The sequence below is a fragment of the Mesoplodon mirus genome, assembly GCF_964341445.2.
Source record: "Mesoplodon mirus genome assembly, chromosome: 6".
NCBI classification, from domain to species: Eukaryota; Metazoa; Chordata; class Mammalia; order Artiodactyla; family Ziphiidae; genus Mesoplodon; species Mesoplodon mirus.
Genome location: NC_138982.1, coordinates 132,324,391 through 132,342,161, shown reverse-complemented (window position 1 = coordinate 132,342,161; position 17,771 = coordinate 132,324,391). Strand labels below are relative to the sequence as shown.

The window sequence follows — 17,771 nt, the reverse complement described above, 5'->3', positions numbered from 1 at the left end:
TCACAGCGCAAAGTTGAGGGAGAGGGAGAATGTGCGTGCGTGTGTGCGTGTCTGAGTGTCTGGATCAGTGTATTGGAGCGGGCAGTAAATAAAGGCTGGGGCCAGCGAGGGGAAGAGGAAAGCAATAATTGAGAAGCAAAAGCGTGGCTCGGATTCTAGTGAACCTGCTGGAGCCCCTCCGGCTTTTGCTCAGAGCCCCTGCACCAACTCACCCAGTACCCCCTCTCCTTCCTCTTCGCCTTCTCTCCCCCTTTCCCCTCCTTGTTTCGTTGCACCCTCCACCTCCACCCCCCCCCCTCCACTTTCTCATCTGACCAGAGGACGAACGAGTGAGGCGTTCCAGCAAATTGGGGCAGCAACTTTCCTCAGCTGGTCTCCCGGCTCCGGGAGCAGCTGCGCGCTGCTTCCCCGCGGTCTGCGGCCCATGGAGGAGGAGGGAGAGCCGCAGCAGTGATGGGCTAGCGGCCGAAACGAGGAGCCAGCCCCGAGCGAGCCTAACGTCGCCAGCCAGCTCCGCGTTCCCACGCCGGTTCCCTCAATCTCTTTCCGGGGGGCTGGCGCGGGCGGAGGGGGTGGGGTGGGGTGAGGCGCGCAGGGTGCAAACGCGGAGCATCCCAGGGAGGATGAAGCGGGGACCCGACCTGAGCGGGCTGCCTCTCGAGGGCGTGCGACAGCGGCTGGGTCTGGGCAGGAATTAAGAAGCTGGGAAGATGGAGCGCCGCACACTCCTCGCGCAGCCCGGGCTCTGGACCAGGGACACCAGCTGGGCGCTTCTCTATTTCCTCTGCTACGTCCTCCCCCAGACGGCTCCGCAAGTACTCAGGATCGGTGAGTGAAACCCGGGGAACGCTCCAGGCTGCCGAGAGGCTCGGGGGATATGCTCTCTCCCCGCGGCCAGCGCGGGCTCCGCGGATCCCGGGAGAGGCAGTGCGCGTAGGCGCGGGGGCAGGAGCTGGGGGGAGTGGAAGTCAGCTCAACCGGGAGGCTCCGGGAGAGGAGAAGCCTCGTCACAGCTTCTCTCCTGGCGAGTGCCGGGCTTCCCCGCGAGGTACGGTTGGCGGGTTTTTAAATCTGGACTCCAGACACGCGGACTAGAAAACAAGGGATCGAGGCTTTCCTGCACAGGTACCCTCCTCTGGATGTGGGGTCGCGCGTGGCTACAGCCAGTCGCTTTGGGAGCGGAGATGCGCTCTCCCCTTCACCTCGGTGGGCGTCGCGCTGTCCAGATCCGCCGCCCGGGTCCCTGGCAACCGGGGCTCTGGGTACTCGTGGGCATGCCCAGATCTCAGGAGTAGAATTTGGGGACCACGAGGGACGCAAGGACTTCCCTGAGCCTGCTAGCGCCGATCCTCCAAGTTTTCATCTTTCAGTTGGGTTCTTCCACAAGGAGTCTCCAAAGTCTGGAGGATTCCACTAGAGTTGGTCAGAGTCGGGATCTTACTTCTGACTGAGGGTTCCAGGAATAGGGAGGACCGTCAAGTCAGTGCCATAAGCCGGCACCTAAGTTTTCCACTTGCTCCCCAATCTGTCCCGCCAGCCTGCCACTGAGCATGAGCCAGACCCATCAAGGTAACTCCCTGGAAGACTCTGGACTTCCGTCTCGAGGGGGCCGGTGGTGGGAATAAAAGGAGACTGGAAAACTAAATGTAGGAATCCCGGGCAGCCTAAAGCGGGTGAAATGCAACAGGAAGAGGGTGGGAGTTTTGCTAGTCTGTGGATTCAGATACCTAAACGCACACACCACCAGGGTTTGGTCTCTGGAGGCACCGAGCGATTTCTGAGCAGCTTTTGGGGTTGAAAAGCTCTTTGACTACTTTAGTGTTCTCCCTTGCAAACTAAACCCAAGTTCTATTCCTTTAGTCTCAGTTTGTCCTTTTCCCCCAACCCACTGTGCTTCTTAAAGACCCAGTGAGCGAGGAGAGCCACAGGTGAAGTCTTGACACCACACCACACGGGGCTCCCAGCTTCGCCAGTTTCTCACGTTAGGCACCAAGCGTGAAGTCCTCACCTCTGAGGGCTTCTAACTCTAACATTTCCAGGAACTGACAGAAAGTGCACTCCTTAATGACACCCCTAAGTGGCTGAAATTTCTCAATAACTTTATTAGTTCCGACCTGCAATAGAAGAACCTCTTTCCAAAGATTCAGAACGTAGTTCCTGTCACTGGATATGTCCATTAAAAAAAAAAAAAAAGAAGAAGAAGAAGAAGAAGAAAAAAATAGAAGTTTACTACGCTGAAGTGCATCTTCTCTAGGCACGTGGGATCTGATTTTTAAGGAAAGAAAGGTTCTCAAATACTAATTTTTACTGCAGGCATCTTTATCTAGACTAAAGATAATGATAATGCACACTTTGGTGGTTAATTTAGACTGTTCATTTAAAAGGTCCCAAAGTATTCCTTTTACAAAAAAAAATAACTAAAAAATCCTTCACCTTAGATATGTTCTAATCTTAAAATCCTTTTTTCTTTCTTTCTTTCTTTCTTTTTTTTTTTTTTTTTGGATGCAGTCAACCCTACACACTCTGGTAACAAAATTCCTGTGGACAACATGAAGTAAACAATCAGTGTGTTACAGTTTACAATGTTCATTAACTTAATTTGTGCTTTGCATATATTTTATTTTATTTATTTTTTAACCTCTTTATAGGAGTATAACTGCTTTACAATGGTGTGTTAGTTTCTGCTTTATAACAAAGTGAATCAGCAACGTGTATACATTTATCCCCATATCCCCTCCCTTTTACGTCTCCCTCCCACCCTCCTTATCCCACCCCGCTAGGTGGTCACAAAGAACTGAGCTAATCTCCCTGTGCTATGTGGCTGCTTCCCACTAGGTATCTATTTTACATTTGGTAGTGTATTTATATCCATGCCACTCTCTCACTTCGTCCCAGGTTACCCTTCCCTCTTCCCATGTCCACAAGTCCATTCTCTAGGTCTGAGTCTTTATTCCTGTCCTGCTCCTAGGTTTTACAGAACAATTTTTCTCTTTCTTTTCTTTCTTTTTTTTTTTTTTAGATACCATATATATGTGTTAGCTTACAGTATTTGTTTTCCTCTTTCTGACTTACATCACTCTATATGACAGACTCTAAGTTGATCCAACTCACTACAAATAACCCAGTTTCGTTCCCTTTTATGGCTGAGTAATATTCCATTATATATATGTGCCACATCATCTTTATCCATGCATCTGTCGACGGACACTTAGGTTTCTTCCATGTCCTAGCTATTATAAATAGAGCTGCAATGAACATTGTGGCGAATTTTTTGAATTATTGTTTTCTCAGGTTATATGCCCAGTAGTGGGATTGCTGGGTCATATGGTAGCTCTAGTTTTAGATTTTTAAGGAAGCTCCATACTGTTCTCCATAGTGGCTGTATCAATTTACATTCCCCCCAACAGGGCAAGAGGGTTCCCTTTTCTCCACGCCCTTTCCAGCATTTATTGTATGTAGATTTTTTGATGATGGCCATTTTGACAGGTGTGAAGGAATACCACATTGTAGTTTTGATTTGCATTTCTCTAATGATTAGTGATGTTGAACATCCTTTCATGTGCTTCTTTGCCATCTGTATATCTTCTTTGGAGAAATGTCTATTTAGGTCTTCTGCCCATTTTTGGATTGTGTTTTTTGTTTTTTGATATTGAGCTGCATGAGCTGCTTGTAAATTCTGGAGATTAATCATTTGTCTGTTACTTCATTTGCAAATATTTTCTCCCATTATGATGGATGACTTTTCGTCTGTTTATGATTTCCTTTGTGGTGTAAAAGCTTTTAATTTTCATTAGGTCCCATTTGTTTATTTTTGTTTTTATTTCCAGTTCTCTAAGAGGTGGGTCAAAAAGGATCTTACTGTGATTCATGTCATAGAGTGTTCTGCCTATATTTTCCTCTAAGAGATTTCTACTGTCTGGCCTTACATTTACGTCTTTAATCCATTTTGCGTTTATTTTGTGTATGGTGTTAGGGAGTGTCTTAATTTCATTCTTTTACATGTAGCTGTCCAGTTTTCCCAACACCACTTATTGAAGAAGCTGTCTTTTCTCCATTGTATATTCTTGCCTCCTTTATCAAAATAAGTTGACCATATGTGCATGGGTTAATCTCTGGGCTTTCTATCCTGTTCCATTGATCTATATTTCTGCTTTTGTGTCAGTACCATACTGTCTTGATTACTGTAGCTTTGTAGTATAGTCTGAAATCCAGGAGACTTATTCCTCCAGCTCCGTATTTCTTTCTCAATATTCCTTTGGTTATTTGGGGTCTTTTCCATTTCCATACAAATTGTGAAATTTTTGGATCTAGTTCTGTGAAAAATGCCATTGGTGGTTTGATATGGATTGCAATGAATCTGTAGATTGCCTTGGGTAGTAGAGTCATTTTCACAATGTTGATTCTTCAAATCCAAGAACATGGTATATCTCTCCAACTGTTTGTATCATCTTTAATTTCTTTCATCAGTGTCTGATAGTTTTCTGCATACAGGTTTTTTCTCTCCTTAGGTAGGCTTATTCCTACGTATTTTATTATTTTTGTTGCAATGGTAAATGGGAGTGTTTCCTTAATTTCTCTTTCAGATTTATCATCATTCGTATATAGGAATGCAAGAGATTTCTGTGCATTAATTTTGTATCCTGCTACTTTACCAAATTCTTGATTAGCTCTAGTAGTTTTCTAGTAGCATCTTTAGGATTCTCTAAGTATAGTATCATGTCAGCTGCAAAGAGTGACGGCTTTACTTCTTCCTTTCCTATTTGGATTCATTTTATGTCTTTTTCTTCTCTGATTGCTGTGGCTAAAATTTCCAAAACTAGGTTGAATAATAGTGGTGAGAGTGGACAACCTTGTCTTGTTCCTAATCTTAGAGGAAATGGTTTCAGTTTTTCACCATTGAGAATGATGTTGGCTGTGGGTTTGTCATATATGGTGTTTATCATGTTGAGGTAAGTTCCCTCTATGCCTACTTTCTGGAGGGCTTTTATCCTAAATGGGTGATGAATTTTGTTGAAAGCTTTTTTTGCATCTATTGAGATGATCATACGTTTCTTCTCCTTCAGTTTGTTAATATGGTTTATCACATTGATTGATTTGGGTATATTCAAGATTCCTTGCATTCCTGGGATAAATGATATTTGATCATTGTGTATGATCCATTTAATGTGCTGTTGGATTCTGTTTGCTAGTATTTTGTCGAGGATTTTGCATCCATATTCATCAGTGATATTGACCTGTAATTTTCTTTCTTTGTGACATCTTTGTCTGGTTTTGGTATCAGAGTGATGGTGGCCTCATACAAAGAGTTTGGGAGTGTTTCTACCTCTGCTATATTTTGGAACAGTTTTGGAAGGATAGATGTTATCTTTTCTCTAAATTTTTGAAAGAATTTGCCTGTGAAGCCCTCTGGTCCTGGGCTTTTGTTTGTTGGAAGATTTTTAATCACAGTCTCAATTTCAGTGCTTGTGATTGGTGTGTTTATATTTTCTATTTCTTCCTGGTTCAGTCTCAGAAGTTTGTGTTTTTCTAAGAATTTGTCCATTCCTTCCAGGTTGTCCATTTTTTGGCATATGGTTGCCTGTAGTAATCTCTCATGATCCTTTGTATTTCTGCAGTGTCAGTTGTTACTTCTTTTTCATTTCTAACTCTATTGATTTGAATCTTCTCCCTTTTTTTCTTTATGTCTGGCTAGTGGTTTATCAATTTTTTTATCTTCTCAAAGAACTAGCTTTTAGTTTAATTGATCTTTGCTCTTGTTTCCTTCATTTCTTTTTCATTTATTTCTGACCTGATCTTTATGATTACTTTCCTTCTGCTAACTTTGTTTTGTTGTTATTGTTCTTCTTCTTTCTCTAATTGCTTTAGGTGCAAGTTTAGGTTATTTATTTCAGATGTTTCTTGTTTCTTAAGGTGGGACTGTATTGCTATAAACTTCCTTCATAGAACTGCTTGTGCTGCATCCCATAAGTTTTGGTTTGTCATGTTTTCATTGTCATTTGTTTCTAGGTAATTTTTCATTTCCTCTTTGATTTCTTCAGTGATCTCTTGGTTATTAAGTAGTGTATTGTTTAACCTCCATGTGTTTTTATTTTTTACAGATTTTTTTCGTGTAATTGGTATCTAGTCTCATAGCATGTGGTCAGAAAAGATACTTGATACAATTTCAATTTTCTTAAATTTATCAAGGCTTGATTTGTGACCCAAGATATGATCTATCCTGGAGAATATTCCACGAGTACTTGAAAAGAAGGTGTATTCTGTTGTTTTTGGATGGAATGTGTTATAAATATCAAGTAAATCCATCTTGTTTAATGTATCATTTAAAGCTTGTGTTTCCTTATTTATTTTCATTTTGGATAATCTGTCCATTGGTGAAAGTGGTGTGTTAAAGTCCCATACTATGATTATGTTACTGTTGATTTGCCCTTTTATGGCTGTTAACATTTGCCTTAAGTATTGAGGTGCTCCTATGTTGGGTACATAAATATTTACAGTTGTTATATTTTCTTCCTGGATTGATCCCTTGATCATTATGTAGTGTCCTTCTTCTTGTCTTGTAATAGTCTTCATTTTAAAGTCTATTTTGTCTGATATGAGAATTGCTACTCCAGCTTTCTTCTGATTTGCATTTGTATTGAATATCTTTTTCCATCCCCTCACTTTCAGTCTGTATGTGTCCCTAGGAAGTGGGTCTCTTGTGGAGAGCATATATATGGGTCTGTTTTTGTATCCATTCAGCCAGTCTATGTCTTTTGGTTAGAGAATTTAATACATTTATATTTAAGGTAGTTATCGATATGTAGGTTCCTATTACCATTGTCTTCATTGATTTGGGTTTGATATTGTAAGTCTTTTCCTTCTCTTGTGTTTCCTGCCTAGAGAACTTCCTTTCACATTTGTTGTAAAGCTGGTTTGGTGGTGCTGAATTCTCTTAACTTTTGCTTGTCTGTAAAGGTTTTAATTTCTCTGTTGAATCTGAATGAGATCCTTGCTGGGTAGAGTAATCTTGACTGTAGGTTTTTCCTTTTCATCACTTTAAATATGTCCTGCCTCTCCAGTCTGCCTTGCAGGGTTTCTGCTGAACGATCAGCTGCTAACCTTATCAATATCCCCTTGTATGTTACTTGTTATTTTTCCCTTGCTGCTTTTAATATTTTTTCTTTGTATTTAATTTTTGATAGTTTGATTAATATGTGTTCTTGGCATGTTTCTCCTTGGATTTATCCTGTATGGGACTCTCTGTGCTTCCTGCACTTGATTGACTGTTTCCATTCTCATGTTAGGGAAGTTTTCACCTATAATCTCTTCAAATATTTTCTCAGTCCCTTTCTTTTCCTCTTCCTCTTCTGGGACACCTATAATTCGAATGTTGGTGTGTTTAATGTTGTCCCAGATGTCTCTGAGACCGTCCTCCATTCTTTTCATTCTTTTTTCTTTATTCTGCTCTGTGGTCATTATTTCCACTATTTTATCTTCCAGGTTACTTATCCGTTCCTCTCCCTCAGTTATTCAGCTTTTGATTCCTTCTAGAGAATTTTTAATTTTATTTATTGTGTTGTTCATCATTGTTTATTTGCTCTTTAGTTCTTCTAAGTCCTTGTTAAACGTTTCTTGTATTTTCTCCATTCTATTTCCAAGATTTTGTGTCATCTTTACTATCATTACTCTGAATTCTTTCAGGTAAACTGCCTATTTCCTCTTCATTTGTTTTGTCTGGTGGGTTTTTACCTTGTTCCTTCATCTGCTGTGTTTCTCTGTCTTCTCATTTCGCTTAACTTACTGTGTTTGGTGTCTCCCCTTCACAGGCTGCAGCTTCCTAGTTCCTGCTATTTTTGGTGTCTGCCCCTAGTGTGTAAGGTGGGTTCAGTGGATTGTGTAGGCTTCTGGTGGAGGGTACTGGTACCTGGGTTCTGGTGGATGAGGCTGGATCTTGTCTTTCTGGTGGGCAGGACTGCATCCGGTGGTGTGTTTTGTGGTGTCTGTGACCTTATTATGATTTTAGGCAGCCTCTCTGCTAATGGGTAGGGTTGTATTCCTGTCTTGCTAATTGTTTGGCACAGGGTGTCCAGCACTGTAGATGGCTGGTTGTTGAGTGGAGCTGGGTCTTAGAATTGATATGGAGATCTGTGGGAGAGCTTTTGCTATTTGATGTTATGTGGAGCCAGGAGGTCTCTGGTGAACCAATGTCCTGAACTCAGCTCTCCCACCTCAGAGGCACAGGCCTGACACTGGCCAGGGCAACAAGACCTGTCAGCCACACGACTCAGAAGAAAAGGGAGGGGAAAAAAAAGAAATAAAAAGAAATAAAAAATGAAAATGAAAAATATGAATTTATTAAAATAAAAAAAGTTATTAAAAATAAAAGAATTAAAAAGTCCTTAGAAAAAGAAAGAAGGAAAAGAGTGAACAAACCAAAAAACAAATCCACCAATGATAACAAGTGCTAAAAACTCTACTAAAAAAAAAAAAAACCCAGACAGAAGGATCCCTAAGACAAATGGTGAAAGCAAAGCTATACAGACAAAAACTCCCAAAGAAGCATACACATACACACTCACAAAAAGAGAAAAAGTAAAAAAAAATCTATATATCTATATATCTATATCTATCTATATCTATCTATCTATCTATCTATCTATCTATATATATATATATATATATATATAAAGGAAGAGAGCAACCAAATCAGTAAACAAATCTACCAATGATAATAAATTCTAAATACTAAACTAAGATAAACATAAAACCAGAAACAAATTAGATGCAGGAAGCAAACCCCAAGTCTACAGTTGCTCCCAAAGTCCACTGCCTCCATTTTGGGGTGATTCGTTGTCTATTCAAGTATTCCACAGATGCATGGTACATCAAATTGATTGTGGAGATTTAATCCACTGCTCCTGAGGCTGCTGGGAGAAATTTCCCTTTCTCTTCTTTGTTCACTCAGCTCCTGGGGTTCAGCTTTGGATTTGGCCCTGCCTCTGTGTGTAGGTCACCTGAGGGCATCTGTTCTTTGCTCAGACGGGATGGGGTTAAAGTAGCAGCTGATTGGGGGCTCTGGCTCACTCAGGCTGTGGGGAGGGAGGGGTACAGATGCAGGGTGAGCCTGTGGTGGCAGAGGCCAGCGTGACATTGCATGAGCTTGAGGTGCACCATGCGTTCTCCTGGGGAAGTTGTTCCTGGATCACGGGACCCTGGTGGTGGTGGGCTACACAGGCTCCCAGGAGGGGAGGTGTGGAGAGTGACCTGTGCTCACACTCAGGCTTCTTGGTGGCGGCAGCAGCAGCCTTACTGTCTCATGCCTGTCTCTGGGGTCCACACTGATAGCCGCAGCTCATGCCCATCTCTGGAGCTCGTTTAGGCAGTGCTCTGAATCATCTCTCTTCGCATACCCCGAAACAATGGTCTCTTACCTCCTTGGCAGTTGCAGACCTTTTCCTGGTCTCCCTCCTGGGTAGCCGTGGCACACTAACCCTGTGCAGGCTGTGTTCACACCACCAACACCAGTCCTCTCCCTGCACTCCCATTGAAGCCCGAGCCTCAGCTCCCAGCACCCGCCCACCCCAGCGGGTTAGCAGACAAGCCTCTCGGGCTGGTGAGTGCTGGTCAGCACTGATCCTCTGTGCAGGAATCTCTCTGCTTTGCCCTCTATACCCCTGTGGCTGCGCTCTCCTCGGCTCTGAAGCTTTCCCCCACCACTACCCCCAGTCTCCACCCGCGAAGGGGCTTCCTAGTGTGTGGAACCTTTCCTCCTTCACAGTTTCCTCCCACTGGTGCAGGTCTTGTCCCTATTCTTTTGTCTCTGTTTTTTCTTTTTTCTTTTGCCCTACCCAGGTACATGGGGAGTTTCTTGCCTTTTGGAAAGTCTGAGGTCTTCTGCCAGTGTTCAGTAGGTGTTCTGTAGGAGTTGTTCCACATGTAGATATATTTCTGGTGTATTTGTGGGGAGGAAGGTGATCTCCACGTCTAACTCCTCCGCCATCTTGGAGTTCTCTATATATTTTATATATTTAAAAAAAGACAGATCTATACATACTCGAACAAGGTATGCCAGCCAACAGCCCTCTTTTTTGTACAATAAATTTTAGATAGCATTTTCCTCCCCTACATTACCCAAATCTAAAAGAGTTCTGGGAGAGGGTGAGAAAGGATGTTTTAAGACATATCTATGCACAGATCTGAGTACATATCTGAGCTCCATGCAATGGAGCTCATCCATTTAAAAGTAGTTTTCAAAATGAAAACAACCCAGCATGATTCACTGACCTTAAAATATATGCTACACTATAATGAGATTTCCTTTCTCTAAGTGGGAGCCAAACTGCATAAAGTAAAATTGCAAGGCCTGGTTCTGTTTATGTGCAGTACAAACATCTTACTCCTTCTGGCTCTTAGTAACCTGTGCTTGGCATGAACACCACCCTGTATATACCTAAGGACTGTGCTTACTTTTATTTTATTTTATGTTATTTTTAAACATATTTATTGGAGTAAAATTGCTTTACAATTGTGTGTTAGTTTCTGCTGTGTAACAAAATGAATCACCTATACATTTACATATATCCCCATATCTCTTTCCTCTTTTATTTATTTATTTATTTATTTGAGGTATGTAGGCCTCTCACTGTTGTGGCCTCCCCCTTTGTGGAGAACAGGCTCCGGACGCACAGGCTCAATGGCCATGGCCCACAGGACCAGCCGCTCCGCGGCATGTGGGATCTTCCCGGACTGGGGCACGAACCCGCGTCCCCTGCACCGGCTGGCAGACCTTCAACCACTGCGCCACCAGGGAAGCCCTCTCTTCCTTCTTGCACCTTCCTCCCAACCTCCATATCCCACCCTTCTAGGTGGTCACAAAGCACTGATCTGATCTCCCTGTGCTATGCGGCTGCTTCCCTCTAGCTATCTATTTTACATTAGGTAGTGTATATATGTCCGTGTCACTCTCTCATTTTGTCTCAGCTTACCCTTCCCCCTCCCTGTGTCCTCATGTCCGTTCTCTTTCAGCACCATGGAAACCAGCTTTAGCTCAGAGGAAACGTGCCTCTCTAAAGTGAGTTTCTTATGTCAGTCAAGTCTAACATTGAATACAAAATATCAAAGGAGTTGGGGACTGAGCGTGTGTGTGTGTGTGTGTGTGTGTGTGTTGAGGGAAGGAAAGAGAAGAATTGAAATCCTTTATTTTTCATCTCTTTCTCTTTCTCTTTCTAACAAACCATCAACCAACCAACCAACAAAAAGGGGCTCTTGATTACTAACGTGCATTAATATTACAAGTGTTCCAGTAACTTAAAATAACCCAAGGTAAAGTACAGTATATATCTCTGGCACTTTTCACAGTGCTTACATAGAGAAGGCACTTGACTCTTGAATGAATTAATTACAGGTCTACTTCTCTTGCAAAAGTGGCTGCTTAAACTTCAGCCATTGAGAAAAAAAGTGAATCTCTTTCAAAAATGTCTGCTTAAACTTCAGCCATTGAGAAAAAGTGAATGAAAGGTATAAAATTTAAGGTAAAATTAATGCATCCTAAGCATTAGAGAGGTATTTGAACATATGCATGGTTCTTGCACATACTGTGGATGTCTGTTGAAAAGTTTACAATCTTACACCACAGCTTATAGTCATGAAGGGAGTTCTATAGGATGGAGGGGCCCTAAGCATTATTACTAACTATACTCCAAAGATTTCTCAGCAGCCAGCATGGAAGAGAAATATGGCTGGCTTCTGGAAAATATCTAGAAGATGCTGGGGTTATTCCTGTCTTTCTGTCTCATAGCCTAATATTTGTCAACAACAAATTAATCACACACACTCACACACACACACAAACACACACATACACACTCTTCAGTCACAGACCTCTCTCTCACACGGTGAGACCCACCTAGCTGGGTCTAGGTGACCTGAGTAGATGGCAGTGTACCACAATTAGTGGCCAAAAAAAAAAAAAAAAAAAGAAAGAAAAACAATTCCATATGCATATGCAATTTCTGTGACAGATGTATCATATTTCTAATAATAATAGTAACAGAAAGATACATTTATATAGTATAATTTTTATTCATCATTTCAACATACACAATCACCAAGAGGGTGGTTAAAGCATAGGATTTAAGAGTTAAGTGCTGGGTAGCCAGGCTTTCTCACACATGATTTGTTGTCAGAAAGCACAGGCTTGAGTCCAACCTCTAAGACTTACTAGAAATGTGTCTCAGGGAGACATTCAATCTCACCAGGCTTTTGTTTTCCATCTGAAAAATCAAATTAAAGCAATTGCAACCTCACGATGTCATTGGTAAGAGTACAGAAAATACACTATGAAAGGGATTTAAGCAGTCTATGGATTCATGAGTTGCATTATAATTGTTTTGTTGTTTTGTTTTTACTTTTTAAAATTATTATCATTGAAATTTTCTTCCTCAACAGGGACTTAATAGTTAATGTGGTACATTTTATTACCCTTAATATTTCTGAGCCCAGATCTCTTCATCTGTGAATTAGCAGTAATGATATCTGCCTTCCCTGTTTCACAGGGGAGGATCAAATAAATTAATTTTTGTTATTTGCAAACAAACCACTAAATAAATACAATGTATTACTATTATGTAATTAAATATAGTGTGCAAAGAGAAATACTGTGGATATTTATATGAATAGCATGGAAGTTTAAATGGCAGTATAATTGTTCAAATGTTTTTATCTCCTTAAGAGAGATCCAGATGTATTTTATTTCAATCATCAAGTTGGCTGTAGCATCATTTTTTAAATATTTAATCCTATTTACCTCCAAAGTTCTAAGTAATGTTTACTACATATTTTTGTTTAAGTGTACAAAAGCTCACAGCTTTATTCTTTAATTACTGAATTCTTTTGTCATTTTAATATTCATTCTTCATTCAACAGACAAATATTTATTAAGTGCTTACTCCCCTACCATGAACCAGACACATGCAGGACATGGCACAGTGAACAAAATGGGCAAACACATCTGCCCCCTTGATGCTTGTGTTCTAGGGGTTTACAATCTAGGTTACCACTGAAATTTTTCACTAGGCCTTCAATGCAGATACTTTTTATATTTTAATTTCAAATATTATTTGCAGAGAGTTTTCTGTTCATCTTGGAGCGTTTTCCATTCTATCAATGGCATGCCAACATGGAATAAGTTCAAGCCTTCAAATGCACAGAGAACAGACAGAGTGGGTTCATGCTGCCAAACCTAGAACAGGTTTGCCTCTGTTTAGGAAGATCTGTTTGGCATGAGGTAGATTTCACCCTGAGACAGCAAGTCGGTCTCAACATTAACTTGAAAACTCCACTGACCCTGGGAGAAAAATCTGGGAAAGAAGCTATCTGATAGATGATGAAAAGAGAGTCTCTGGATAATGTGAACATATTTCTGTAATGAGCAAATCTTTTGCCTTATTATTTTATCTGTATAATTCACCATTTACTTTAGTATTGATTTTACACGTGTAATATTTATATTGTGTAGACCTGACCTGTAGCACTTTTCTTATATGGTTTCTAATCTACAGTTTTCATTGAGAAGACCATGACTTGGTGGCTTTGCCTAAATTCAAGTGCTAGTTAGTAGAAATGCTGGGACTTGCAGCTAGACATTCTGATCTCAAGTTTCAAGGTCCATGCATTAAATTATGCTGTATTGTGTATGGACTTGTGTATGTAGTTACATAACTGTTTAAGCTGAAGTCAAATATCAGAGAAATGAACTGTTGCTCTTAGTTATTCAGAGGTAACTACCTAAAGCAAAGCTAATGTGATTTATATTTGAGTATATTTTAGACAATTAGCAAGGAGGAAAGTTGGTAGTATCATTGGAGTCTCCAGAATTTCTCTTTAAGAAGAGGTTAAGGAAGAGCTAATCTAATCTAGTTGGAGGGGAAACCTTGTTACCTAATACTTAACCAACACACTGTTTGTAATTAGATTGTACACTTAATTCGAATGGTTTTGAAAGAAGATTGATAGAGATAGTAGTGGTGGTGAGTTTCTATAGCCTCTTAATCCTCTTTTGTTAACAGATAATTATCCATATAATATATAAAATATTATCTATGTCCTAAAATTTTCCAGAAGTCATTTCAGTTCAGAGAAAGAATAATGGAGAACTCCAGGTAGAAGGGGATTCACATCTTTTTTTTTTAAGAAGTTTTTTTTTTTTTTAATTTCTTTTGGCTGGGTTGGGTCTTCATTCCTGGGCAAGGGCTTTCTCTAGTTGTGGCAAGTGGGGGCTACTCTTCCTTGCAGTGTGCAGGCTTCTCACTACAGTGGCTTCTCTTGTTGTGGAGCACAGGCTTTATGTGCATGGGCTTCAGTAGTTGTGGAACGCAGGCTCAGTAGTTGTGGTGCATGGGCTTAGTTGCTCCGCAGCACGTGGGATCTTCTGGGACCAGGGCTGGAACCCGTGTGCCCTGCATTGGCAGGCAGATTTTTAACCACTGCGCCACAAGGGAAGTCCAGATTCACATCTTTAACTTCCTTTTTCTAATTGACTGACCTCGAGAAAATTACTAAGTGTGTATGTTGTTGTTGTTAGGTATAGAAGGAGAAATAATAATAACAAACTCACGGGTTTATTGCAAAGAAAAAATGTGATATCATATGTAAAATGCATGGTCTGTGTTAGGGTTAATGAAGTTACCTCCCGATCTTTTTTTGGTTAATGAACAGGGTAGGAGTTTTGTGCTGAAAAATAATTTATTTGTCTGGTCAAGTAAGTGTGGGAAAATGCTCTCCCTTAGAGACTCATGAGGCAGGTTTGTATACTAAAAGCACTTTGTAATGCTGCACAAAGAAATCGGTTTTGTTGTTGTTGTTTAATCTGGTATCTCCTACATTTTAATTATCAGAGGACCCTTACTTAAATCACAGCTACTAAGGTCCCACTGAACTCATGCTGCCCAGAACATATTTAAGGAAACACTGGACAATAAAACCATTGAAATGTTAATATATACACCAAAACTTACATGACCACACATCCTACTGCTTCTTCAGTCTCACCCAAATTCTGCCCACTCCCTATTTCAGAACTTTTTCACAAAGCTTTGAGTAGATTTAAAATGTTTAGTTACCTATTGTTCTCTATTATAAAGTAAAAATTCTTAAAACCACATTACCTATTCTGAAGGTATATCATTTTTATTAGCTTAAAATGTGATATGAGCCCGTTTTCTTATTTTTGCTTTTACTAGACTTACTCTTTAACATTGTTTTAAATGGAAAAATATTATATTAGATTGGTAATATATTTTCCAAGAATATAATTTGTAGTAAGTTAAAGTACTATTTATATTTAAAGTTCAAACTACTTATCTTTAAAAAGTGTATCTGACTTTTTCAATTATAGATTTTCAAAGAGAAATGGAAACATTTAAATTAAAAGGAATGTATACTAGCTACATGAACTAAATAAATTTCTCATCTTGATTTTCTACTGAGATCAAGTTGTGATATCAAATTGGAAAAACCTAAACTCTTATTACATCAGCACTCCAATATTAGTAATTGTAAGTCAATTGGAAAAAATGGTTTATTGTGGAGCAGAAAAAAAAAAGTAAAAAGGTAAAAATATTCTATTTTGTTATTCATGCTACTTGTAAACTACTAAAAGATAAAAACCTTTCCTATATGACTTGGGAAATATTTCACTCTCTGTTTGTTCTTAATCAAAATTTAGAAGTTTTTAAAGCATGTAATTTTGTATAATGTTATGTTAACACATTTATTAAATACAAGGTAAGACTAGTTACAAAATGGATTTAAGAGACAATGACGTTGACTAAATTAAGAGTAAACTCCTAGTAACCAAAAATCAATCTCACAGAAATACCATACAACAGTAAAAACACTTTCTTTTAGCTCTTTAAATTCTTTTGATATGTTATTAGGTGCATTAGTTGACGAAATAATTTTGAAAGACTGGCCTATCTTACAACTTCTGATGAATTACTAGTCTACTGCTATCCTGACTGGGGGAAGCAAAACACAAAATAAAATAAAATACAAAAGTCTATCAACACTAAAATTTCGACTGAATAACGTTTCAAAAGGACCTCTCCAATGCATATGTTATACTATAACTTGTTTTTATTTAATAGAAATCCAATGACTAATTGTCCCTATTATCATCAGTTATCAATCTGGAGACTGGAATTTCACTACCACTTACTATTTTCTTAAAACATGCAAAAAGGAATGTATTAAAATGCATTATTTGTTACACTGAGCAAGTCCAAGATTATAGACTACATTAGGGTAAAACATGTATTTGATTGATTGAAACTCAACCTGTAAATGGGTTGGTATTCACATACTATATTTTCTAGCTCTGTCAGCTGAGAAGACCTAAAAACAATGACACCCCAGTAGCAGGGAACACAACTAGCACCCAGGCATCCTTGCAGAAATGGACAATTGGGGGCCTAAAGAAAAAATATACAAGATGATTCTAAAGCATCTTGTAATGCCAGAAAACTAAGTGGTCCCAAAAATCCCATTGATGAGAGTATGTTAAAGGCACACAGGCACCAAGTACTGGCTCCCAATGGCCAAGGCTGAAATGATTTGAGCAACAAAATTTTTAAAAGTTGTACTGGATTATAACCAAAGTATAAAATAAACACTCATGAGTTCATACTGATATAAATAAATGATTAAATAAATAAATAGGGGAGGAGAGACATATCTCCCAAACAGAAGAGCCAAGTGATGAAGATCAGCATCACCTTGGAAAAATCATATTGATAGTATTTACCTTTGATGTGATGGGATGCAAATGGCACTTTTCTTATCTGGTTTTCATCTCTCAAATCCAGATTCCCACTCTCTAATCATAAGAAAAACATCAGACCAATAGCAATAGAAAGGCATTCTACAAAATATGTGGCCAATACTTGCTAACATTTTCAAGGTCATAAAAAACAAAGTCTGAGAAACTATCACCACAAAGAAGAGTCTAAGCAGACATGATAACTAAATGTAATGTGCTGTTCTGAATGGGATCCTGGAAGAGAAAGAACATTATGTAAAAACTAGGGACATTTGAATAAAGATGGATACTACCTCATAATAGTGTATCAACACTGTCTCATTAATGTTAAATGCACCAAACTCATATAAAGGTGTGAATAACAGGAGAAACTGGATGTGGAGTATATGAGAACTCTCTACGCTACCTTCTCAACTTGAATGTAAATCTAAAACTGTTCTAAAAAATAAATACATAGGGCTTCCCTGGTGGCGCAGTGGTTGAGAGTCCGCCTGCTGATGCAGGGGACACGGGTTCGTGCCCCCATCCGGGAAGACCCCACATGCCGTGGAGCGCCTGGGCCTGTGAGCCATGGCTGCTGAGCCTGCATGTCCGGAGCCTGTGCTCCGCAACAGGAGAGGCCACAACAGTGAGAGGCCCATGTACCGCAAAAAAAAAAAAAAAAAAAAAAAAAAAAAAAATCAAAAAGAAAAATAAATACATAAATAAATACATAAAGTCTATTAAAAAAAAAAAACCCTCAAACCATATCAAGATCTCTTCTGGGGACCACCCTGGTGGTGCGGTGGTTGGGAATCCACCTGCCAATGCGGGAAACACGGGTTTGGGCCCTGGTCCAGGAGGATCCCTCATGCCGCGACTGAGCCTGTGCGCCGCAGCTGCTGAGCCTACGCTCTGGAGCCCATGAGCCACAACTGCTGAAGCCCGCGTGCTTAGAGCCCGTGCTCCACAACAAGAGAGACCACAACAGTGAAGA

At 40.0% G+C, this 17,771-nt stretch overlaps 1 protein-coding gene across 12 annotated transcripts in view; it reads left to right on the top strand.

Moving 5' to 3' along the window:
* Window positions 1-710: 710 nt before the first annotated feature.
* Window positions 711-17,771, top strand: part of GRIK1 (glutamate ionotropic receptor kainate type subunit 1) — a gene marked incomplete at both ends in the record, with an annotated part of 432,363 nt that continues 415,302 nt past the window's right edge. For all 12 annotated transcript variants that reach the window (XM_082625512.1, XM_082625522.1, XM_082625518.1 and 9 more), the window contains one exon: window positions 711-828. In XM_082625512.1, the coding sequence (XP_082481638.1) occupies window positions 711-828 (118 nt within the window). The remainder of the gene's footprint in view (window positions 829-17,771) is intronic.